The sequence below is a fragment of the Ascaphus truei genome, chromosome 2 (assembly GCF_040206685.1).
Source record: "Ascaphus truei isolate aAscTru1 chromosome 2, aAscTru1.hap1, whole genome shotgun sequence".
NCBI lineage: Eukaryota > Metazoa > Chordata > Amphibia > Anura > Ascaphidae > Ascaphus > Ascaphus truei.
In genome coordinates this window covers 313618682-313645095 of record NC_134484.1, presented here as the reverse complement: position 1 = coordinate 313645095, position 26414 = coordinate 313618682, and the positions used below count along the sequence as shown (strand labels likewise).

General features: G+C 44.0%; 1 protein-coding gene across 1 annotated transcript in view; it reads right to left on the bottom strand.

Moving 5' to 3' along the window:
- The window catches only part of SPMIP7 (sperm microtubule inner protein 7), a 56499-nt gene that overhangs the window by 3179 nt on the left and 26906 nt on the right, over positions 1-26414 (bottom strand). Inside the window, exons 4-6 of the mRNA XM_075589087.1 lie at positions 25010-25148; positions 21268-21335; positions 16235-16276 (exon numbers count right to left, since the gene is read on the bottom strand). Coding sequence (XP_075445202.1) covers positions 16235-16276; positions 21268-21335; positions 25010-25148 — 249 coding nt within the window. The remainder of the gene's footprint in view (positions 1-16234; positions 16277-21267; positions 21336-25009; positions 25149-26414) is intronic.

The following is a 26414-nucleotide window of genomic DNA, read 5'->3' as shown; positions in this document are numbered from 1 at the left end:
TCCGGAGGGTCTTCCTTCTTCTCACTAATTCCCTTACTCTTGGGAGTGACGGTTCCTTTTATTTTCTGCGGAGAATGAAGCATTAGGTGAGCCTCATGTTCCTTGACTTGCTGTAAAAACTTGGTGAACGAGGGGGGGCTCCCCCGGGTGAGGTTATCGCAGATCATGTTGGCAATGGGATGGTTGGGGCTGGACCCTCGCAGATATTGTTTACGGAGGTACTCATCCATTTGAGAAGCCATAACATACTTGTGGTGAAGTAAGGGGCCTAATGCTATCTGTACCCGATGGATCAACAGAGAAGGGAAAATCCCTAATTGGGTGCTCTAAAAATCACCTGTAAATGCTATGCAACGTTAATACTGTTGCACTGTGACATAGTTATTGGTCCGATATTTTAAATGTAATCAATGAGCCTGGTTTCTTATCCCCATAAGGCAAGATAGTCCACAATAAAGTAACAGCTTCAGACATTGAGAACGCTGTGGAATATCAGTCACTATGGGGAGAGGGGTCTTCTAACCTGTCCGGTGCACTGTTGATGCACCCGGTGGTCCCTCCTTGGGTGGGCCTCACACTCCCAGTGACTCTTCATGGCGGCAGGTGAGCATACTCACAAACTTGCTCCAACTCAGGTATGCTGTAGTGGGGGAGAAACTCTGCTGCTCCGTCGCGTGCGTCCGTCCCGGCGGCAGGATCCAGGTAAGCAAGTGAAAGGGCTCAGAGCAAGTGAAAGGGCTCAGAACACTGCTGGATAATATCAGGCTGGAGGCACTGTGCAGTAAAAAAAAGCAGTGCTCTGAGCCCTTTCACTTGTGTACCCGATGGATGTAGGCGGCTAAGTCTTCTCCGTCCTTTTGATTGATGGCATAATACAGCTGTACCCCGTTATAGCGCGCCCCTATATAACGCGAAACCGCATATAACGCGGTTTTCACGTGGCTCCCGTTTTTTTTGTACATTTTTTTTTATATTTTTTTTGCACACTGCACACTGCACACACTGCTCACTGCACACACTCTCACTGCACACACTCTCACTGCACACTGCACAATCACTGCACACTGCTCACAGCACACACTGCACACTGCACACACTCTCATTGCACACACTACCAGCACTCACTGCACACACTCCCAGCACTCACTGCTCACAGCACACAGCACACTCTCACAGCACTCACAGCACTCACAGCACACTCACAGCACTCACTTCACACTGCTCACAGCACACACTCTCACTGCACACACTCTCACTGCACACACTCCCAGCACTCACTGCACACTGCTCACAGCACACACTCACACTACACACTGTACACACTACCAGCACACACTACCAGCACTCACTGCACACTGCTCACAGCACACACTCACACTGCACACACTCACTGCACACACTACCAGCACTCACTGCACACACTCCCAGCACTCACTGCTCACAGCACACAGAACTCACAGCACACAGCACTCACAGCACTCACTGCACACTGCTCACAGCACACACTCACACTGCACACTGCACACACTCACTGCATAAATATATATATTTATTTATTTACAGTATTTTGATCCAGAGGAAGACAAACAAAAACCCCCAGTGAAACATTATCAAATGAAGTCGCATAAGGGAAAAATATATTCATTTCTGAGTCCAAATAATGGCAATCAGATTCCCCCTGGATCAACATCCGTCCCATGTTTACTTATTTGGAATATCCCTGTATACTCTTTCTTACTAAAAAAGATGTCCAACCTTTTTCGAAGAAATTTTTTGTATCTGTCATTACATTCTCCATGGGTAATGAATTCCACATTTTAACTGCCCTTACTGTAAAGAACCCTTTCCTTTCCTCCAACCTTAAGGGATGACCCCGAGTCCTTTGTACTGCCCTTGGGACGAATAGATTTTTTGAAAGCTCCTTGTATTGTCCCTGAATATATTTGTATATAGTTATCATATCCCCTCTTAGATGCCTCTTTTCTAATGTAAACAAATCAAAATTAGCTAGACTCTCCTCATAAGTCAGATTTTCCATCCCCTTTATTCATTTTGCTGGCTCTTCTCTGCACTTTTTCTAGTTCCATAATGTCTTTTTATGAAGTGGTACCCAAAACTGTACTTCATATTCAAGGTGTGATCTTACTAATGCCTTATAGAGGGGCACAATTATGCTTACTTCCCTTCCATCCATTCCTTGTTTAATGCAAGATAAGATCTTCTTTGCCTTTGCAGCTACTGCATGACATTGGGCACTATTGCTTGGTATCAAAAGTCAATTGATCCAATTCCTTGAAGGCTTTAATAATCTTTGCCTTATCATTGAAATTGAGGATCTTTGCTATTATCGGTCTGTGTTTACTTTCTTGGTCTTGCCTTGAAGCTCCCATTGTGTGTACTCTTTCGATCTTTATTGGATGCTCTGTGGAGAACTCGAGGTGCTCGGGGATCCATTTTTCACAGAAATCTATCAGTTGATTCTATTTTATTGATTCAGGCACCCCAATAAGTCTGCTATTATTGTGTCTGGACCTGTTTTCAAGGTCATCCACTTTTCCCTCTAGTATGGAGATTTTTTTCCTCAGTTCTTCTACTTATTGGTGTGTGACATTTCATCCTCCACAGTGCTGATTCTAGCTTCTGCCACTTCTACCCTTGAGGTGTGTGCTATAAGTTCGTTTTTCAGCTCATCTATAGACTTTTTTTTATCTTGTCAGTATTTTGCTCTAATTGTGGAAGGAGCTCCCTAGCTACAGCCTTAGCAATGTAATCATAGTCTGACCTTGTATGTAGCTGATTGTCTGCTTCTTCGTTCTGGGCTGATTCTCCTGCAGCTGCCTCATGGCTGTCGGCCATTTTGGGAGTTTCTTTCCTTTTCTCTCCCTTGTCCTGCCGCTGCTGCTGTTTTGGAGCCATCTACCTGGTCCTGGAGAGGAATTTCTCCATGCACTGGGCACCGCTTGGTAAGAGGCTTCTCCCTTTAAAGTTTGAAGGTGTTTTTTTTGGTTGGCTATGGCGATTTTCCCCGTCGGACAAACGGAGCTCCTGTCAGTGGGACTTCACTGCACTAGCACCATACCGGAAATCGGGCACTATTGCTAAGCCTGCTATCTACAAGCACTCCTAAACTCGTCTCCGTCAAAGATTCACCTATTCTTTCCCCATTTAATTTGTAAGTCGCCTGTATATTCATGTTACCCAAATGCATAACCTGATATTTATCTGTTTTAAACCTCTTCTGCCATTTACCTGTCCAAGTTTTCAGTCTATCCAAGTCTGGAGAGAAATTACATCCTGCTCTGATTCTACTACCTTTACACAATTTAATATCATCAGCAAAGATGGAGATTTTGCTCTCGGTGTCAACCTCAAGGTCATTAATAAACAAGTTAAAAAGCAAGGGTCCCAGTACCGATCCATGAGGTACTCCACTCACAACTTTAGTCCAACCTGAAAAGATTGAATTTATGACAACTCTGCTGTCTGTCCTTCAACCAGTTTTCAATCCTGGTGCAAATATTTTTACTGAGTCCAATTTTCTTTATTTTGTACATTAACCTCTTGTGTGCATTGTATGAAAAGACTTTGCAAAATAGACCACATCTACTGCATTACCCTGATCTAAATTCCTACTTACCTCCTCAAAGAAACTAATAAGGTTAGTTTGGCACAACCTATCCTTCATTAATCCATGCTGACTATTACTTATAATTGTATTATCCATTAGGAATTCCTGAATATTATTCCATACAATACCTTCAAGTAGCTTCCCCACTATTGATGTTAGGCTTACAGGTCTGTAATTCCCTGGTTGTGATCTAGCTCCCTTTTAAAACTAGACCACCTATCTACTCTATGCCAATCTTGTGGTACTGAGCCAGTGGAAATGGAGTACTTGAATATTAAATGTAATGTTTGAGCTATTACTGAACTTAGCTGCTTAAGAACACTTGAGTGCATGCCTTCGGGCCACGTGCCTTATTTACTTTAATTTTTTTTTTTTTCAACAAAAAAGGTTTTTTTATTGGGACAAGGTACAGTTCACAAAATAGCTGACAACCCATTATCTTATATGAGTGCCCTCGTGCCCAACATTTTGTTTTACAGTATCGACTGCAAGAAAAATAAAATTAACTGACTTACAAGACGTACAAGACAAACTCAGGGGGAGAGGGGGGGGGAGGGGGGGAGGGCAGCTAGGTAAGACGGCCAGGTAAGACGGCCAGGTGAGACGTGTCTCCAGACTGTGTTCTTGAACCACCGGCACTCTGTTTGTTCTGAGGGAGCCGACTGCCAGTCCCTTCGCGATCATCGTGGGTCTGCCCTATCGGTGCTCTAACCTGTCATTGTCCGTGCCGCTGCCCCGGAGGAGCATTATCTATTATCACAGCAGAATGTTGGTGGCATTCACCCCAGGGATGTCAGATTGGTCTAGCCAAGGGGCCCATGTTTTTAGGAAATTTGTGCCGGTGTCATTGACCAGACTCGTCAATTGTTCCATCCGCCAAACGTACCAGATTCTGTTCCGAATTTTCATCATTGTGGGTAAGTCTGGTTGCTTCCACAGTGCTGCGAGTTCGCACCTCATGGCTGTTGCAAAGTGTGCAATTAATTTTTGCGCCGGTCTGCCTAGCCCCCGCCTGCGCCTGCCCAGCAGGAACAGCCAGGGGTCCAGGGGGACCGGCTGTCCAAGAATTCTCTCTAGCCAATTTTGGATTTCCTCCCATAAAGGTGCCACTTTGGTGCAACCTCACAGCATGTGCAGCAAGTCTGCTTGTTCCCCACACTGTTTGGGACACAGTGGGGGGTAGCCTTTCACAAACTTTGCTAATCGTGTTGGGGTGAGGTACCACCTCATGAGGACTTTATATGCGTTCTCCTTCAGGGTCGTGCAGATCGAGCTTTTAGCCGCTGCCAGCACTATAGAGTCCCAGTCTTTGTCTTCTAAGGTCTCCCCTAAGTCCGTTTCCCACGCCCGTCTATAGTTCAGTTTGGTATCGTCTGTGGTCTCAGGGCAGACTACCGCTCTGTAGATCGTAGAAGTAAGTCCCGAGGTGTCCGTTCCTCTAGAACACAGCTGCTCGAAATTGGTACGCTTCGGGCGTTTAGGGATTTTATTGTAGAAGGCTCTAATCTGAAGGTATCTAAATTCGGAATTTGGTATCCCCGTTTCAGATTTAATTTGGTCGAATGATTTTAATAGTGGGCTACCTTTCAGATGTAGAAGCCTCGTGAGGCCCTTTGTTTTCCAGGCCCCCAGGTGTCCACCCGGCATGCCCGGAGCGAAATCAGGGTTCCCTACAAACGGGGTCATATATGTGTGCTGGGTGGTAAGCGCACATCTGAGTCTGGTGTCCCTCCAAACTGCCAACGAGCTCCTCATAGTCGCAAGCGGTATCCCTAAGGATTTTTCTACTCTCTGCGGAAGCCAGATTAAGTCCTGTAACTCCACCGGGAAGCTACATTCACGTTCCAGTTCTACCCACCTTCGGAGAACCGTCGGCAAGTGCCACTGTACGATTTGAGTCAATTGTGCTGCTCGGAAGTAGGCCATCAAGCAAGGTACCCCTAGTCCTCCTCTTAGTGTTGGGCGGATTAATATACTAGCTTTGATACGGGGCTTCTTATTACCCCAGACGAATTTCACCATTGAGGACTGCAAGCGGAGGATGTCAGCCCTGACCACCTGCACCGGAAGTGTCTGAAATAGGTACAGGATTCTGGGGAGGAGGTTCATTTTAAGGCATTGGATCCTGCCGATCCAGGAGATTGCATAGCCTGACCAGAGTCTGAGATCCTCCACTAGGGTCCTTATCAGTCTGGGGTAGTTAGCTTTGTATAGGGCGCTATATTCTTTGGTGATATTAACCCCTAGGTATTTAATCGAGGAGGCTTGCCAGTTGAAGTTAAAATTTAGTTCTATCAATTTTGCGGTAGCCTTTGGCAGGTTTAAATTTAGAGCTTCTGACTTAGTTTGGTTAATTTTGAACCCCGAGATCTTATTAAATTTATCTAGCAGGCTGAAGACGTTTGGCAGGGAGGTAAGGGGCTTTGTTAACATTAAGATAATGTCGTCCGCATACAGGGCCACCTTGTGTGACTGGTCGTGAATTTGGATTCCTGTTATATCTGGGTTATTACGGATATGTGCCGCCAAGGGCTCGATGCATAGAGCGAATAGTAGTGGGGACAGGGGGCAACCCTGTCTGGTGCCACTCTGTATCGGGAATTCCTCCGAGGGGAAGCCCTGGTGCCGGACCCTCGCCCTCGGTTCATGATACAGAGCTAGAATGGCGCTCAGCATTCTCCCTCCCACACCGAACTCCCCAAGCGTCTCTTTGAGGTAGGGCCAATCAATTCGATCAAAGGCTTTTTCGGCATCTAAGCTAAGTGCCATAGACGGGCTGTTTTGATTCTGGGCCAAATCGATTAAGTCTATGATCCGTCTAGTATTATCTGCCGCTTGCCTCCCGCAGATGAACCCTACTTGATCTGGGTGGACCAGCTTGGGCATCACCGTGTTTAAGCGGTTTGCCAATAGTTTGGAAAAAAATTTAGTATCGGAATTGATCAGCGATATCGGTCGTTAGCTTTTACAATCAGCTGGGTCCTTCCCTGGTTTGGGGATCACTGATATGGACGCTTGGAGCATTTGGCCCGGGATAGGGGCACCGTCTAAGAATGAGTTATATAGCCTAGTCAGGTGAGGGACTAACAATTTCCGGAATTTTTTGTAATATAGGTTAGAGAAACCATCGGGGCCTGGGGCCTTCGATGACTTCAGCGATTTGATTACCTCAGATATTTCCTCACCTGAGAAATCCGCCTGTAGCGCTTCCCTTTCCATTCTGCTCAGTTTGGGCAGATTTGCCTATTTCAGAAACGTCTTCAGCTGCCTATGAGTGGTCTCGCAATGGGAGACAATCGCCCCATCATATAGGGTCTCATAGTATGTTTTGAACTCTTCAACAATTTGTTTAGGGTCAGAAGTGAGGCCACCTTTATTAGTTCGAATTGACTGTATGTGGAAATTACTACTCCTGTTCTGGAGTTTACGGGCAAGTGGGGTACCTGGCTTGTTGGCACGTTCATAGAATTTCCGTTTAGACCAGGTCAGCTCCTTCTCAGCTCGGGAGGCCATCAGCAAATTTAGTTGCATTTTGGTATCTAGCCATGCCTTAAGGGTTTGAGCTTGTTTATTTTGTTTGTGTAGAGCGGAGAGGGTTTTTAGGTCTGATTGTAAAGTGTGAATCTTTTTTTCCCTTTCTTTCTTCCGCCTACTAGCGATCCCTATGAGTTCTCCTCTGAGTGTCGCCTTATGGGCCTCCCATAGGATAGACTGAGATGCCACGCTACCCGTGTTCTCGTCAAAATATGCCTGATCTTTCCCTCTATTGATTGTGCCACCTCAGGGATTTTAATTAGATACTCATTGAGTTTCCATGTCGCTCCGGGCCTGTCAAGTACATAATCTGTGCACCGCAGCTCTACTGGTGCATGATCCGACCATGAAATATCATGGATTCCCGTGTGGGCGATCTGCGAAACCATTCTGTTGGTCACAAAGAGGTAGTCTATCCTGCTATATCGGTCATGTGGGTGGGAGTAAAATGTATATTCTCTTTCCCCTGGGTGTTGCTCGCGCCAGATATCAACCAGGTTGTTGGCCCGGAGGCCCCTGATCCAGGCAGCTCTACCCTGTGGATTTTTTAGTCCGCCTACAGTGCATCTGTCAGTGTGAGGGTCGAGAGTGTGATTAAAGTCCCCTCCTAAGATTACAGCGCCCTGTGCTATTTTATGAAGGGTTGCGAAAAACCGATCAAAGAAAGAGTCTGCGCAGTCGCTGGGGGCATATACGTTTGCTATGGTGAGTGGCTGGCCGCGGATGGTCCCGACCACTATTATGAACCGACCGTTAGCATCTTTCTTTGTGGTGTTTATATCCATTGATAGGCGGTTGTGCAATAGAATTGCGACTCCTCTCTTTTTCTTATTGGCTGCGGCTGACACCCAGGTCTGATATCTACTGTCGATTTTATTGTGTCCCCATTTCCCGTTGGTTTGGGGTAGCCAGTGTATACTTATCTATGTATGTTACTGGTTTGTTAGTATTGTTATTATTATGTGTTTTTTTTTTTTTTGGGGGGGGGTGGGGGAGGGGGGAGGGGGGGGGGAGTGGGGGTGGGAGGGGGGGAGGGGGTGGGTGGGAGTGGGGGGGGGTGGGAGGGGGGTGGGGGGTGGGAGGGGGGGGGAGGGGGTGGGGGGGGTGGAGGGAGGGGGGAGGGTGGGGGGGGGAGGAGGGGGGGTGGTGAGGGGGAGGGAGGGGGGTGGGGGGGGGGTGGTAGTGGGGGGAAGGGAGGGGGGGGAGGGGGGTGGAAAGGGGTGGGGGGTGGAGGGGGGGGAGGGGGGTGGGGTGGTGGGGGGGGAGGGAGGGGGTAGTGGGGGGTGGGTGGGGGGGGGGGGGGTGGAGGGAGGCGGGGGGGGTGGGGGGGAGGGCAGGGGGGGGGGCGAACTATAGATATGCTTGATGGGAGTTGGGTAAGGGTGTGTTTGTTACCTGTGTTATGTCTCTCTAGGCCACAACCCTGCTCTGTATGTCCAAGTCGCATGTCTAAGTGTGTTAGGGAGCTGGGTGTTCCTGTGTCTTGCATTGACTTAATGCACAGGGGGGGGAAGCAGGTGGGGGGGAGGGGTGCGTGTGGGCGAGTTGCCGGTAAGTTTGAGCGTGGGGGGGGGGGGGGAAGCCTGTGGGTCTGTCCCGCCTGCTTAAGCGCCGCCACGGGCCAAACGCTCCTAGCCTTGTCATTAGCATTGAGCATGCGCCTGGGGGGGCGATACGTGAGGGGGGCTGCTGGCGTGGGTGGGTGTCCGACCCGGTCCTGAGGGTGCACCCTGTGAGGTGTCCTGTGGAGACGTCCCCGCTTATATCTGTCCGTGGGGGCTCCTTTTTCTCGGCCGGGGGAAGGAAGAGAACAGGAGGGGGGGGGGGGGGGGGGAGATCCGGCTATTGCCGATACTGCCTTAACTCGTCCATTGCCGGAGAGATGCCTCTGGTCCCGGTGGAAGCCGGCATCCGGAAGCTGAAGCCTCGCGGGATTTCCTGTGCCCGACGAGATGTGCCCCATCCAAGATGGCCGACTCACTGCTTCCGGTGACGTCCTTCCGGATGCCATCATTGAGTCGCCGGACATCGGGAGAAGCGGATGTCTCCTTGCGATCTCTTCCCGCCGAAAAGACCTCAGCATCCGGTAGGTGTTGATGATCCCTCCATGCGGTCTGGCGTCGCCATCTTCTGGGTCCTGCGTGTCACGGGGATTTCCGGGTATCTGTTTTTCCTCACTGCTACTGGCTCAACAGGTAAGTTTAGGCCGCTTCAGCCCTACGACCATTGTTCATTTAGCAGTGGTTTTCTAGGAGTCTCCGGTCCTTGCTGGGAAGCCTGCTGTACATTTTATACCATTTTTTAGGGTAGGTCTGGCGAGAGTTTGGGAGAAACTAGGGCCCAACTGTGGCCAACTCAACTGTTAGGGCGCCGATTTACACCTCATCCTCCGTCGCCCGGGTCTTGCGTTTTTTTTGGCTGGGGGCTTTTTGCCACTCTGCAGGTGGACTCCGCTCACCACTATTGTTTGATGCGGGACCTTCCTCCAGTCCAAGTTTGCGGAGGAACTCTGGGGCTTCCTCTGGCTCCTTCATAGAGATGGCCCTCCCATTGCGCAGGACCAGCAGTCCAAATGGGAAGGTCCATCTGTATCTTACTGCCTTGTCCCGCAATATTTTCGTGACAGGCTGGAGTTTCTTTCGGTGGGCCAGGGTAATAGGGGAAAGGTCTTGGTACAATTGGATGGAGGTTCCTTCAAAACTGCATGTCCCGGGGCCCCGGGCTGATTGGAGCGCGGCTTCTCGGGTGCTATAAAAGTGCATCCGAGCAATTATGTCTCTTGGGAGGTCAGAGGCCACTGACCTACTCCGGAGGGCCCGGTGGCAACGTTCCATTGCCAGCTCTGTCGCAGGCACCTCCGGCAACAAAACAGACAACCAGCGGGTGATATAATCTTTAATGTCCGCCACATCCTCAGAGATGCCCTGATGCGGAGGTTGCTTCTGCGGTCTCTGTTTTTAGAGTCTTCTTGCCCTCTCCGCCAGCTCTGATATTTGGGCTTGCAGGTGATTAGCTCTCTTCTCCGCCTTTTTCGCCGCGGTGTTGGAGGCCGCCATGTTATCCTCCAGTGTTCCTGTGCGTTCACCCAGGCCCTGAACTTCTTTTCTGAGCTCCTGGATTTCGGGGCGCAGAAGAGCGACTTCATGTTGTTATAGAGCCGGTCGAAATCGCATCTTCGTACCGGGAGCTGGCCTGCTGCGTCCTCCCTCTCCTCCTCCCGTTCGGACTCGGATCCCGCTGTGGAGCCCGGCGCCATTTCTGCCTCGGTCCCTTGCGTTGCGGCTCGGCTCACGTATTTGCGCATATCGCCGGTTGATTTTTTTTTTGTGGGTTGCGGGGCCATCCTGGTTTATTCCCCCGTTGCTGAGTAGTATTTTTTTCGGGCAAAAGTGAATTTTAGATGCTATGTCGTTGTTGTTTTATGCGGCGGGTGCGGGAGCTCTCAGCTTAGGCTGCTACTCTCCTCACCATCGCGCATGCGCCTCTCTATTTACTTTAATTTTATCAAGCCACCTGTGCACTTCTTCATCAGTTAACCAATTATTCGTTAATATAGAACTTGTGGATTCTACCTGTGGCACTATTTTTGCACTTGATTCCCCCCATGTAAATACAAAGGCAATGAATTCCCTTACTATTTGGTCCTGTGAGGGGTTATCCAACTGTGCTAGGATCCCTCCCAGGTGGAGGCGCTGTCACCAGAAAGAACGCGATCACCCCAGGCTCCCAGTGCGGAGGATCAGGCCTCTTGTACGGCAGACTGGTATCCAGCACGCGTAGTTCCCATAGTCATGGGGAAAGGGAGCTACATAATTCTGACATGATCTCAACATCCCTTCTGACTTTAAGGGACCTATTCTAGTAGGTTTGATAACTTTGCTGCCATCTCGAACGGTGTGGCATGTTCCCACCAAACGGTTTGTCATTTGTGTTATCACGGTATTCAGAAAGAATCTGAAACCAATTCCAAAAGTCTCAAACCGTGAGGTAGGAAAATTCCAATACTGCTCGGCAAAGCAGCGATGGTATCTCATCCTCTCTCAAAGTTCTCCCCCATACGATTGGGCTGCAGTCTGTAAAAGCTGCATAGAGAGCTTCACAGAGAGAGCCGCCTCTCCCTGCACAGCTCTCACAGGCGATCGCAGTGTTTTTATTAACATTTTAATATTAGTGTACATGAGCAGGGGGTCTTGGGAGCAGAACCACATTGATTTTAGCCCCAAGGACCCCCTGCTTCCTGAGTTGCAGGCCACGGTATGGGATGCCGGTATCTCCTAAGCGTTTAAATATCCCACGTCACGTGATGCGGGAGATTTAAAAATTGCAGGGGGATACCGGCACCCCATTCCGGGTCCTGTAACTCGAGATGCAAAGGGTCCCCGAGGCTGAAATCAATGCTGTTCAGCCCAGGAGACCCCCTGCTCCTGCACACTAGTATTAAAATGTAAATAAAAAAAGCTTCATAATATTACCAATGAAGCGGTTAAACCTGAGTACCCTGTTTATTGGGGGCAGAGGGGGTGGATGAAGGGGTAGTTGCTCCAGGGTGGGTGGTTAGACCTGCCGGGAAGGTTGCGGGAGGCGTTAACCCCCATCACTACCATAGCTGTGGAAACCGTTATTGTAATGAAGGGGTTAGAAACTCCCGCTACCCAACCGAGGCCTAAACACCCACCCTTGGGGCAACTATCCCCTTCACCCAATCCCTCTACCCCCAAGAAACATAAAAAAAATACAATAACCCTACACTACCCACCTCCTCTAACCCTCAAAAACCCCTCAACACATACAGTACACTAATGGGCAAAATTATTATTATCCAGACATGGATAATAGCTCATTTGCCCATTAAAAATAAAACATTATCCAGCCAGCATAAAGTAAATAAAAGTTCTACTTACCCCTGCCTGGATGAAGGCCGTCCTCATCACTGTCCTCCGTGGCCAGCAACAGTACAATACAAATCAAACTAATGACCACAAACCCCTTAATCACCTTAGCGGTTAGTAACCGCTATAGTAATTAAGGGGTGAACCTCCTCCCCACGCTACCCACCCGGACACCTAACCACCCTCCCCGTGGCAACTACTCCCATCCTCTATCCATTGATTGGCAAAGTGGTACACCATGCCCATATAATATGAGCACGATTTGGCAGTCAATGGGCAGTCTAAAACCATTCACAAAAAATACAAAGCAACATAAAAAAAACAATCACCAAAAATAGAAATAAATAAAAAAAATCACCAAAAACACACAATTAAACAAACCAATCACTAAAAAAAAACAATAAAACAAAGCAAGCAACAAAAAATACAATTAGAAAAAAACATATTTCCTAGCAAAAACATCATTACAATTTATTCTTCGTAGATTATTCTTCAGTTTATTAAAATCTGCTTTTCTAAAATGTAGTTTTTGTTGAACCCATAAAAAATGTTTTTGATAATTTATTTCAAATGAGACCTTGTTATGATCCCAAATGTTCTGTGAATTGAATATTTGTTATTAATTCTACATTGTTTGATATTACCAAATCTATTAATGCCCCTCCCCTGGTTGGTTCCTAAATAACTTGTAATTGTCTTTTAGCATCTCCAAAAACCTGTTTCCTTTACTTGTAATGTTTATCTCATTGCTCCAGTCTATGTTCGGATAGTTAAAATCACCCATTATGTAAACATGGCCTTGTTTTGATGCCTTCTCCATTTGCAAAATTATTTTGGTATTCCTCAAACTCAGATATTTGGTGGTTTATAGCATATCCCTACAAAAACATGTTCTTTGTCATGTTACCTCCACTGCTAATTTCTATCCACAAGGTCTCTACATTTTCATTATTCCCTTGATAAACATATTCCCTTATAATAGGTTTTAAATCCGCTTTAACATATATACATACTCCACCACCTCTTCTATTTGCTCGATCCTTCCGAAAAAAGGATTATCCCTCTAAATTAACGGTCCAGTCATGAGTTTCATCCCACTACGTTCCAGTAATGCCTATAATATCATATTGCTCCCTTGTAGCAATTAATTCAAGCACCCCCATTTTACTTGTCAGGCATGCATTTAAGTTTTTTTCCCCGTCTGTGCTACTGTTATCGTATCTGCTGCTGCTGCTGCCTTTCTACTCCTATTGAAGTTATGCTTAAGAAGTTTACTAGTATTATCTTTATTTAATATGGGTGCCTCCCTGCTTGCCAAACTACCACTTTCCCTCACTCAACATCCATGACCCCTAGCTACTGTATTTTCCCATTCATATCAAGTTCATTATGTTTCTTGTCCCTTCCCCTCTTTCCTAGTTTAAAATCTTCTCCAACCTTTTTAACATCCTCCCCCCTAGCACAGACAAGCCCTCTTCATTGAGGTGCAATCTCAGAAAAGGAGTCCCAGTGCTCTATAAACTCCAAACCCTCCTTCCTGCACAACCTTCTTAGCGCATGGCATGGGTAGTATTTCATAAAATACTACCTACGAGGTCTTTGTCTTAAGCTTGCGCTCTAGATCCCTGAAATAATTTTTTAGGACCCCCCGTCTAACTTTGTTATTGGTGCCAACGTGTACCTTGACACTTAGATTGGACAAGGTTTGGGAGGGCGGCGAGGCTAAAATAAAAGACACAAACCGTCACCACACTTCCCTAAAGTTCGAATGCGGTTTTATTTTCTACAAAGTGAGTGCAATACTATTTTGGGCATTATTAAATTAGAATTACACTATGGGTGATTAGCACTTTCTCTTCTTTTTCCATTTGTTTACATGTAGTGAGTACATGAGTATCTCCATCTGAGAGCTACATACTGTACGTACCACGGCTGAGAGGCTACCATGCTGAAGTGACTATACAAGTGGTGAACATTTGCATTCATAGGCAATGTTTGCCTCTGCTTTCTGAGTCTTTAGGCTTTTTTTGCTGCTTTTCTGGTCTTTTACTCTTTGATAATTGGCTTTTAATACAATACTTTTTTTGGTGTACCTTTTAATATACCATAAATCACAAGTTTATAATACATTTTTAAGCTAATTTTGCCATTATATAATTGTATACGTTTTTGTATTGACTTGTGATTGATTTTGCGAATAACAGTTAGAGATTGATTCTGTGAACAATAGCTAGAGATTTTTTATGTAATCTCTTTTCACATATTTATAGCATTACATTTATATTGCATTTGCTTAACAGAAAATATTGATATAAGTTATTCACTTTATTCATTTATAAATGTATCTTTTTCTCACAAATTCTTTACTATTCACAAATTATATGATTTATATTAGGTTTTATGCACTTTTTAAAGAGCCCCTTTGTTCACTTTATTCAAACGTATGTATATGGATGTCTCTGTAGCCAGTATATTTTAATTGTTGATTGATTTCTGGGTACTGCAATACAAATTTTTCTTTCGTTCATTTATACCCTTTACATCTATATAGGTATAATTTAAAACCTATACAGTAATCAAAGTCCCTCAAAAAAGGTGAAAACATACATTTTTAGTCCGTATCACACTAAAACGGAATAAAATAAAATAAAAAACACAAACACAAAATATTTGATGATGTCTTTTAAGTTTCTCTAGTTGTATCATTATTTTTTTTGTGCCTCTCATTACAAGCTGTACCACAATGTATGAGTCTTTTAATGCCCTACAGCAGTGATTCCTAAGAGGGGGTTCTGGAACCTCTAGGGGATCGTGAGGTGTCTCCAAGGGATCTGGCAAAAATAATATGCATATAATGACAGATCCCAGGCAGTATATAGTGGATTCCTGAGCCAGTTTGGGGACTGCACACTAAGTAAGGCCCCAAATGTAGGGTGACCAGATGTCCTGGTTTAGCTGGGACAGTCCCGTTTTTTGTCCCCTGTCCCGGTATCCCGAAATGTCTGTAAATCCCAGCATGCTGACCGCGCATGCGCAATTGGAGCTTGCCGGCTGGCATATGCACGATGGGAGCTTGCCGGCTGGTGCATGCTCAGTTGGTAAGTGCTAACAAGCGCCTACCACTCATGCAATCGCTGACCAGCAAGTTCTGTTACACATGGGCGGGTAGCGAGCTAAAATCGCGTATGAGCGACCGGCAAGCTCCGTTTGCGCATGCGCAGTTGAAGCTCACTGTTCGTGCATGTGCAGCTGGCAAGCTCTGTTCACACATGCGCGGCCGGGAAGCTCAGATTACGCATGCGCTGTTGGCGCTTGCCTTTTGCGCATGCGTGACATGCGTCCTGGTTACCCTACACAAATAGCACCTTTGCGTGGGTGGTATAGCTGCAAAGTACAGCAGGAGCTTCACATTTTGCACCACACAATGCTTTGCATCTATAGCAGCAAGGCATTGTGGGGAGATGGTTTAGAAGCTCCTGCTGTGATTGACAGCTATACAACACATGCTGTTTGCACACACTGAGGTGTAGTTTGGGCATTTGTCCAACCCACAAATTGAGGACACAATACTGTCTGGGATCAGTCAAACAGTTTTGTTAGCAATAGTGTGAGGGGTAGGCAAGAAGATGTATTAATTAGGGGTTCGCGGAACAAATATTTTCTAGCTGGAGGAGGGGGGCACAATGTAAAAAAGGTTGGGATCCACTACCCTAGAGCAGTGGTTCTCAAACCTCTGTTGGGGGCCATTAGCAATTAACATCCTCTTCCTTTGCAAATTAAGTGCATTCATAGAGTATGTGTGAATATGCATTGGTTATCCCTAAAATCTCGTGTGAATGTGGTGTCTGAGCAGGAGTTTAAGAACCACTGAAGTGAAGTACAGAATTGATGTGGTGTGAGAAGTACAGTGCCAATTCTTCAGTTTTGTCAGCAGAAATTGGTGCTGATGGCCATTTTTTACATTGCATTTTTATACTATAAGAGTTATTGTCATGCCCTTTCCAAAGCTGTTTTTTTTTAATCTGATATTTCATTGGGGAGATACAATCATTTGAAATATTAAGTGTTCAGGAGGTTTACATGAAGATTTCCACAGAACCCATTGCAGTCTAAAAGTTACCATGGCACCCTAAGAAGCTAGAGAAAATCATGTTTTGTAACACTCATTGAAACAAATACTCACCTATAACGAGGAATGTGGTCCATATGAGGGAATGGTGATACACTGTTTAAGAAAAGATAGTGATATTAATATGTAACTATATGCTAGTACAATGTGAGCAGTTGCATAGTTTTAGTGTAGTCATTGCTCAGTGTGATTACAAGAGGCACACAAAAAATGAGAGCCTAACAATATTCCAGCTAATTCCCAATATTCTGTTATTTTGAAATATTTAAACGTTTCATCAAGTATAAAAGGAATAACATTAAAATTAATTTGATCAATAAACAACTTGTACGACCAAGACCCAGACATACGACACAGTGCTAACACTTAAAGGCAAGTTACACCAACAATGTGTATTTTCTCTCTCTCTCTCTCTGTATATATATATATATATATATATATATATATATATATATATATATATATATATATATATATATATATATATATATATACAGTTAGGTCTGGAAATAATTGGACACTGACACAATTTTCATAATTTTGGCTCTGTACGCCATCACAATGGATTTGAAATGAAACAACTGAAATGCAATAGAAGTGCAGGCTTTCAGCTTTAATTCAAAGGGTTGAACAAAAAAATCGTATGAAACGTTTAGGAATTGCAATCATTTTCATACACAGTCCCCTTATTTCAGGGGCTCAAATGTAATTGGACAAATGAACACAATCATAAATAAAATGTTCATTTTTAATACTTTGTCAAGAATTCTTTGCATGCAATGACTGCTTGAAGTCTGGAACGCATGGACATCACCAAACGCTGGGTTTCCTCCTTTATGATGCTTTGCCAGGCCTTTACTGCAGCTGTCTTCAGTTGTTGTTTGTTCATGGGTCTTTCTGCCTTAAGTTTTGTCTTCAGCAAGTGAAATGCATGCTCGATCGGGTTGAGGTCAGGTGATTTACTCGCCCATTGCAGAATATTCCACTTCTTTGCCTTAAAAAACTCCTGGGTTGCTTTCGCAGTATGTTTTGGGTCACTGTCCATCTGTAAAGTGAAGCGCCGTCCAATCAATTTTGCTGAATTTGGCTGAATCTGAGCAGACAATATATCCCTATACACTTCAGAATTCATCCGGCTGCTTCTGTCTTCTGTCACATCATCAATAAACACTAGTGACCCAATGCCATTGTAAGCCATGCATGCCCATGCCATCACGCTGCCTCCACCGTGCTTAACAGATGATGTGGTATGCTTCGGCTCATGAGCCGTTCCAAGCCTTCTCCATACATTTTTCTTCCCATCATTTTGGTACAGGTTGATCTTAGTTTCATCTGTCCAAAGAATGGTGTTCCAGAACTGGCCTGGCTTTTTTAGATATTGTTTGGCAAAGTCTAGTCTGGACTTTTTATTCTTGAGACTTATGAATGGTTTGCACATTGTGGTGAAGGTGAACCCTCTGTATTTGCTCTCGTGAAGTCTTCTCTTTACGTAGACTTGGATAATGATATGCCTACCTCCTGGAGAGTGTTCTTCACTTGGCTGGATGTTGTAAAGGGGTTGTTCTTTACCATGGAAAGGACCCTACGATCTTCCACCACTTTTGTTTTCCATGGACGTCCAGGCCTTTTTGTGTTGCAGAGCTCACCAGTGCGTTCTTTTTTTCTTAGAATGTACCAAACTGTTGATTTGGCCACTCCTAATGTTCTTGCTATCTCTCTGATGGATTTTCTTTTTTTTTTGCAGCCTAAGGATGCCCTGTTTCACTTGCATTGAGAGCTCCTTTGACCGCATGTTGTGGGTTCACAGCAACAGCATCCAAATGCGAATGCCACACCTGGAATCAACTTCAGACCTTTTACCTGCTTAATTGATGATGAAATAATGAAGGAATAGCCCACACCTGTCCATGAAACAGCTTTTGAGTCAATTGTCCAATTATTTTTGGTCCCTTGAAAAAGAGGGGGCTACATATTAAAGAGATGTAATTCCTAAACCCTTCCTCCAATTTGGATGTGAATACCCTCAAATTAAAGCTGATAGACTGCACTTTAAGCCCATATTCATTATTTAACTGTAACTTGAATATATTTTGGTACACAGCCAAAATAAGAAAACTTGTATCAGTGTCCAATTATTTCCGGACCTAACTGTATATATATATATATATATATATATATATATATATATATATATATATATATATATATATATACACATGAAGGTCAGTCAGCACACTGTAGTAGAAAAGGTTGTAATAGCAGATGCTAGTCCCATAGAGAATAAGTATGATACGAACCAATCCAAAGACCAGTAAAGAGACAGCAGACCGCACGGGGTTAATCCAAAAATCTATATTCACAACATGAAATACACGTAAGCCAACGTTTCGGTCCCATAGAGAGACCTTCCACGGCCCTGAGGAAGGTCTCTCTGTGGGACCGAAACGTTGGCTTACGTGTATTTCATGTTGTGAATATAGATTTTTGGATTAACCCCGTGCGGTCTGCTGTCTCTTTACTGGTCTTTGGATTGGTTCGTATCATATATATATATATATATATATATATATATATATATAGTCAGAAAATGATGAAATAATTATACTGTTCAGGACTAAAAAAGGTAAAAAACAAATAAATAGTGTCCAGATAAAAAATGAATACAATACAAATCAAAGTCCAGCTCCACACACTGTCCAACTGGGTCTTTCAAGCCTGAGTAAAAGGGGAACACCACTCCCTCCAAGATATCTACAAGAAAAACAAACAAAAAACAGGCGCACTCATAGCGTAGTAAAGTTACAAAAATGTATGTAGAACTGGATATGTAAAAATGCACAAATGCATATATATATATGCCGCAGCTTGTCCGGAGAACCCAGTGACGTCATCAGGATCTCGCAATACTACTACCAGAGACCCATTGTAGTGACGGATGGTTTGGAGTGGAGAGACGCTCCTCATCACATCCGGTACACGGAGTACACTGCAGGAGCTGCTGCTTCTAGTCTACATCAAACGGTTACTTCAAGGAGCGGTGGGTATCCTGTGCATTGGCTGACGATTGAGTATTACTCATAAATACTTTAATTCCTGTTATGTTTGTGAGTGTGCATTTTTACATATCCAGTTCTACATACATTTTTGTAACTTTACTACGCTATGAGTGCGCCTGTTTTTTGTTTGTTTTTCTTGTAGATATCTTGGAGGGAGTGGTGTTCCCCTTTTACTCAGGCTTGAAAGACCCAGTTGGACAGTGTGTGGAGCTGGACTTTGATTTGTATTGTATTCATTTTTTATCTGGACACTATTTATTTGTTTTTTTCCTTTTTTAGTCCTGAACAGCATAATTATTTCATAATTTTCTGACCATTTTATGCTAGGTAGATTTAGGTTGGCGCCACCTCTTGTTTTTCCTTTTTCTTATATATATATATATATTTATATATCAGCTGAAACCCGTTATAACGCGGTACTCCATGTCCACGTAATGAGACCGCGTTATAACCTGGATCGTGTAAAAAAAATGGCCACCACGATCAGGGGTTCCGCGAGGATTTACCCGCATCTGCAGCTCTCTCCCTGCTTCATCAGCTTCGGGCAATTGTGTGTGTTTTGTTTAAATAGGGCTCTTGTTGCCTGTCTTTTCCCCTATAGCTTTTGACACCCAAAGACTACATCTCCCAGCATGCTCGCTGCCTGACAGAGCCTCGTGATTTGTTATTAAAGTTTGTCCCCAAAAAATGTATAGTGTGTGTGTGTGTGTATGTGTGTGTGTGTATGTATATATATATATATACACATACACATACACACACACTATACTGATATATATATATATATAAATATATATATATAAAATCTTGCATACACACCCATATGCAGCATACATAGATATTCATGCACATCAATACAAATGCAGAAATAAACACAGAAGCGCACCAAGGGTCAAGGTACATGTAATTTACAAATAAAGTAATAACAAGTAAAAGCTTACATATAAAATATAGTAAGTCCAGTAGAGGCCAGTACACGGTTTTCCAGTCCAGTCAGATGTTAGGCGCAGGGGGTGTGAGTGCTGAGGCTCATAAATCAGTCCCGCGCGCTGGGACCAACCGGCTCGGCAACACACAGATGTTACTTCCGGGTTGTTATTACTTTATTTGTAAATTACATGTACCTTGACCCTTGGTGCGCTTCTGTGTTTATTTCTGCATTGTTGCCCGGCGTTGGAGTCTTCCCATGACGGTTAACGGTGAAGGAGGGGTGCCTTCATACCACAGCAGCAGCAAGAGGGGAGAGCAGATCTACTTCAAGATCCTTTTTAGGAAGCATGAGCGCGGTTTGATTGTTTCATCATCAATACAAATGCCTATACATACACGCAAATATACACAGGGATTAATACATACACCTACATACATCCTGTATAGGTGTCATGCATACACGCTCATATAGACACATGAATGTATATACAAAAAATAATATAGACACTATCAATCACATATACAGTATCTCCTGAGGTAGAAAAGTGCTTGGGAGTAGGGAATAGGGGCACAAAGAAGAAGATGATGGTAGCAACAGAAGTATTACTACGCCTGCAAGCACTGCAGGGAGGACAGTAGGAAGAGGTTTGGAGTGTACTCTCAAGCAGCAATGGCTCCCCACAATGGCTAGGTTTGCAGTATTATGAAGCATTATGTGAAATGCTAACTTCTGGTAAACTACAGTACAGTACAAGCCACATTTTCCATCAATAGAAAAAAAACTCTCAGTAAGTTAATAAAGACATGTATGCTACTGTATGTAACACCAATCCAATTTTCCCATGAGTAGTTGAGTGAATCTGAGTGAGATCCTGAGCTGTCAAGTTCTATTTCTCCTTCACAAACAGGACATTAATGCGGACAAGAGGGAGAAGAGAAAACATGGCATTAAACGTGGAAAATTGCTTCTACTATATCGGTCAAAAACATGTCGTTTTTAAATATTAAAATTCATAAAACAAATACAAAAGGAAGATACTACTACAAAATGCGTAATAATTCAAAGGTTACACTGTGGTTAAAATAAGTAATCCAACTTACAAAGTAACAGGTTTGTTAACTGTATGGAGTATCCTTGTTTGGAATCTGTCCCACATTCCACCAGCTACCTACAGTAGTAAAAAAACAAAGAAGGAAAACAAGAAGGGGAAAACTGGAATTGAAAGCTTCCACTGGAAGACAGAAATCTAAGCACTTTAAAAATTCTCAAGTAGGAGGACCTCCACATTGTAAGTAGCCTACATTGAAAGGCTGCGTTTATAGTCCCGGCGCATCGCCGTAGCCAGGACTATAAGCGCGGCCAAGAAAAACAGATGATAAAATAATTACAGGTGATACAATATGTATCAAGGGTTCTAAATGCGGTATTATAATTTTAAAATTATACTGAGAGTAAATTTCATGTTATGTGCTTGTATATCAATGAATGAAGGTGCCTAGCTCTGTTTGCAACAGTGAGTGATTTGGCTATAAGAGCTTTTATGGTAGGGGGATGAGTGGGTAATCTATGTCATCATAAGGAAAATTGACAGACTAGGTGGGTCAAAAATTCCTGATCATCCATTGATTTCCAGAAATTATTATTATTATAGTTTGTAGTATTTATAGCTGCCTTTCAATGTAAATTTTTTACTCCTAACAAGGTGTAGCCATGGAGCCCATGGCTACTAATTTCTCTGCCAAACATGTAAATCCTGGTACCAGTGCAGGCAATGTTAGGGTTAAATCTGCTCTTGCTGTAGTAAGCAGCTCCCTTGAGTGACAGGGGAGGTGGCTTATGGCCTGAGTACTGCCAATACTGGGCTGACCTGGAGCCCCTCCCCTGGTAACAAAAATGAGCTGCAGTTCCAAATTTAGTGTGTGTGGAAGTGTGGAGCCAGGGCTCTGGTTCACCTTCCTTCCTCTCCCTCAAGGGAGTGGTATCATCTACCCCAGGGGAGTACAAACTTTTGGAGCTGGGCCCCCATGACTGCTCCCCCTCGCGCCCCCCTTACTTTGTCAGCGTCAAATGATGCCGTGGGGTCACGTGACATGACGTCACGTGATCCCGTCGCCATAGAGACAGATGTGTGACGTCACTCCGCATGACACCGTGGCATCATTTGACGCCGTGTTGCCATGGCGATGCGTCACAGCAACTCTTCTGAATCCAGGTAAGTGAGTTGCACAGGCCTCATGTGATCCCCCGGCATTTAATTTAAATGCCTCGGGGAAGACTGCGGGGCCTCTGCAACCGCTGCGCCCCCACTTTGTGCACCGTTGATCTACCCCATACTGCCAGGGAGTGTGGGAGACAGGGATAGACCTTTGGGGCCTCAAGCTCTGATGGTTGAGTTTAGGGACCAAGAAAAGAGCAAGCTGCGAGGTGACACTCCACTGGGTTATGTAGGGTCCAGTGGGGGATACTCTCTCTTGCTGTGGTCAGAGAAAAGAGTGTACATGTTGGTATGCCGTTGCTGTACTATCCAGAATAAAGAACTAGTTATTGTTTGTGACGGTGAAGGGGTAACCAGGCCATCAATAAAGGTATAATGCCCGGCTTGTTACCTCTGAGCCCTATTTCCGGTTTTAGAGTGTCAGCTGTTCAACCTGTGTATTGTGCCTGCAATGAATGTAATTGTATGACAATAAAAAAATGTTATGTGTGTTTAACCTTTCCAGGAGTGCTAACCAGTGGAGATTCTCAGGCTATGAGTTTCAAGGGGGGTTTTGCGGTAAAAGTGTTGTCAGATTGTGTCTAGATAGCCGGGGTCCAGAGTTGCTGGTTACCCCAAAAATGTGCCTGGGAATCAGGTCAGATTCCCGGGGACAAATAGACACATCACTCCGGTCAAAATCCTCCCTTGAAAACAGTTACGCGACTCACCGCCAGGTTTCCCTGCTTCAGCATAGCCTAGAAAGGTAAATGATGGCATAGGGATTTATGTATCCTGGGTACAGTCAAGGTTCCCCAACTACAGTCAGGGTCCCCCCGTATATACCCAGGTACCCCAGAATCAGTATAGAGGTTCTGGGGGGTTTCTCCAACTGTATATTAAGTTGCGAGAGGTTTTGTGAACCCGTAGTCCTAGTTTCAGTAAAGAAAGAGATACAGTCCTGAGAGTGTGCTTAAGCGTTTTTTGGTTCTAAATAAAATTACAGTAGGTTTTCTTAAGGGAAGAAGCTATAGTTCTGGGATTGAAGCTAAGCATCTTTTTATTTCATTGTGGGAAATTAGAAGAAAAATGGGAAATATAATAGGAAAATAATAGCCAATGTGGCTATAAGGTACTTACAGTCTAAGTCAGGTTTAGAGTGTGTGGGGGTTATGGCAAGTAGGAATAAAACTATATAGTCCCATTCTACCCCTCATAGCCCAAAAGACTTAGACAAGGTAAAAGTGTAAAAGTATATTTTTATTAAAGTGAGATGTTTGTAAATGTATTATACTTATAAGACGGTACTCTGACTGGGGCTAGTGGGCTACCAATTTGTGGTGCCACTAAGTCTGCCCTAGGTCCGTACTTGAAAGCCACAGATGCTGCCAGAGGTGTTAAAGCCATTCGGGCAGGCAGGTTAGGTGGAGTACCCACGTCCGGGAAACAATGCAAGCCATCGCGGCTAGCATTTGCCTTCCCAGACTTGGAGGCACCTAACCCAGCGATTGGCTTCTGAATAACAATGGCTTCTATTTGTCCATGAAATATCTGTGAATTCACTGTCTAACCCTGTTGTTTTACTGAAACCATGTATTTTTTTATAACCCTGTGCCCAGGACATAATTGAAAACGAGAGATAACTCTCAATGTATTACTTCCTGGTAAAAGATTTTATAAATAAAATAAATAAATAACAAGTGGCTAAGGTGGCAAACTCACGCATGCCCTTGTTACATTCAGAAGAACCGCTTGCCCGGCTTCGGAAGACTGGTAGCCCTCTGATTGGCTGGTTGTAAAGTTCCTAGGCTCGGATTGGTTGTAGTATTTCAGGAATTAATCTGAAATACTATAAGAAACTCAGCAGGCAATCCGGTCCTCAGATTCTAAGCGCTAAAAACAGCAGAGGCAAATTTGAATTCACCAAAAGATGCTCTTGGAGAAATAGTAGCGGCTTCAGAGATTTTCAAGTCAAGAAATTTTCTAAGTCCCACTTTTCGGGGCCAAGTTCTGAGAAGAGAACGTAGCGGTCGCGGCTGCAAATACACGCCGAAAAGAGTACCAGGACGTTTGGTACTATCTCCCAGTCAAGGGATTTTGGCATCTCCGGAAGAGATAGAGCGGTGCCATCTGGAAACTCATGCCGATTTGAGTTCCAGGACTTTTCGGTCAACCTAAAGACTTTGTTTTATGGATTATTTCGACTAGGAAAGTTTAGTTTTGTATCCCAGACCCCCAGTAAGTATGTTTTCTCCTGTATATTGGAATAAATCACAATTTGTTTTACTTCTTGGTTTTGCTCAGTGACATGATCCCGGTATAGAGGTGTAAATACCTAGTCTCCCGTGACACTGTTTTATACTCCTGCCTGAGGCTGCAGTTCTTCAGGGAGAGGGTGAGAGTGTTTTCCACAGGGGACTGCAACTATCTGCGATAGGCCCTGTGGGAATGGAGGCGCTGCAACACCGAGAGAAGAACTATCTAAGCCCCAAAAGCCTGTCCTGTCTATCCCCACTACCACCTGCGGATGCTCAGGGCCTTCTGTGAGCCTAACAGGTAGCACCAACAGCAGTGAATCTCCCTTAGGGTGGGGGAACATGTGTTACAAAGGTATGGTAAAAAATAAATTGGAAACAAACATTGCTTACCTGCCAGGGTTCAGGCTGTGACTCGTTTCTCTTTAATGTAAAATGTTGTGAGATAGGATCTGGCATGTTTTCTAATGTTGAGTCAGGAGGCATGACCTTTGCTGGTAGTTTAATGTCCCAAGGGACTTCTTCATAAGCCCTGTGTATAAAAATCCTGGTTGTATGAGGTTGCATCAACAACAAAAAAATATAATGCACAGTACAATACTCTCATAAATCACTGAAATGCCCAACATGACATGTATATGTATCAAAACTACCAATACACAACAATACAATAATAATGAAATGTAGCTTTGCAAATGAAGATATACACAAAGATGATAATAAATACTCTATATTAATAAGGTAGTGTACATTTACAACACGTTTAAATCTAATTACATTTTTTTTATAAAATACAGCAAATCCTCAACACATTCTGTTTATGTTTTTGGAAAATCATCCTAAAAAATAATTTCATACACATTTAATAAAAAGATTACTACATATAAGAACAGTCATTTTTACACTGTCAAAATTAACATGTATAAAATTAGATGACAGACTATTAAAAGGTTTGTTAAAAAGCATTAGCAGCAAAATATGGTGTCTATAAATAAAAATTATTTTGGCATTAAAGCAATTTAAAAAAAGTACTATTTGGGGTACTGATCTCTTTTTACAGCGTTCAAACCAGGGTTCTCCCTGAGTTGAACCGCATTATTTTAAACTGCAGGACATCTTCCTTTCTTCGGTTTTCTAGATACTTATTAGTGTGGTTGCGGTTATTCTTCCTGGATATTGAAAGATGGCTGCCGACAGTTGTCCAATAGGAAGCTGCAACCTCATCCTTCCAATGACACTGCGGTTTCCTAGTGGCCTGCGTAACCCGCGGGATGTGGCAGTTATTTCCATTTTTCTAAAGGGAGAGAAAACTTCAGCAACAAAACTGGTAAATATCTCACGAGCTGGGCTGGCCCCGGAGTTAAAAATAATGCAGTTCAGCTCTGGAGGACCCAATAGTTCCTTTAAATTCCTTCTGTCATAGCGGCTAAGCTATTTTGTGCCTTTTTTGACCCTTGTGTTTCAGGTTGGGAACTGTGTAGTATAAATATGAAGCGCTAGGAAGGAATATGGTGGTGCTAATATTGTAATAGAATGTCTACAATTCAAGAGCCAAGACAGCGGTGACATTAAAAACAAAGCACACGTTACAATAGTGAAGTAAGATTGAAGCACAAAACAAAGTATTGTAAATGTACTTAGCATCATATTGTATGTTGGGCTGCCATGAAATGAAAAGGCATGTAACTCTACTATTTTAAAGAATTGTTTAACAATAAAAGATGAGTAACAACTTTTCAATGACCCAATGACCTTCTTAGCATTTTTTTTTTTACTCTTCTTTCCAACTCCAAAGCAG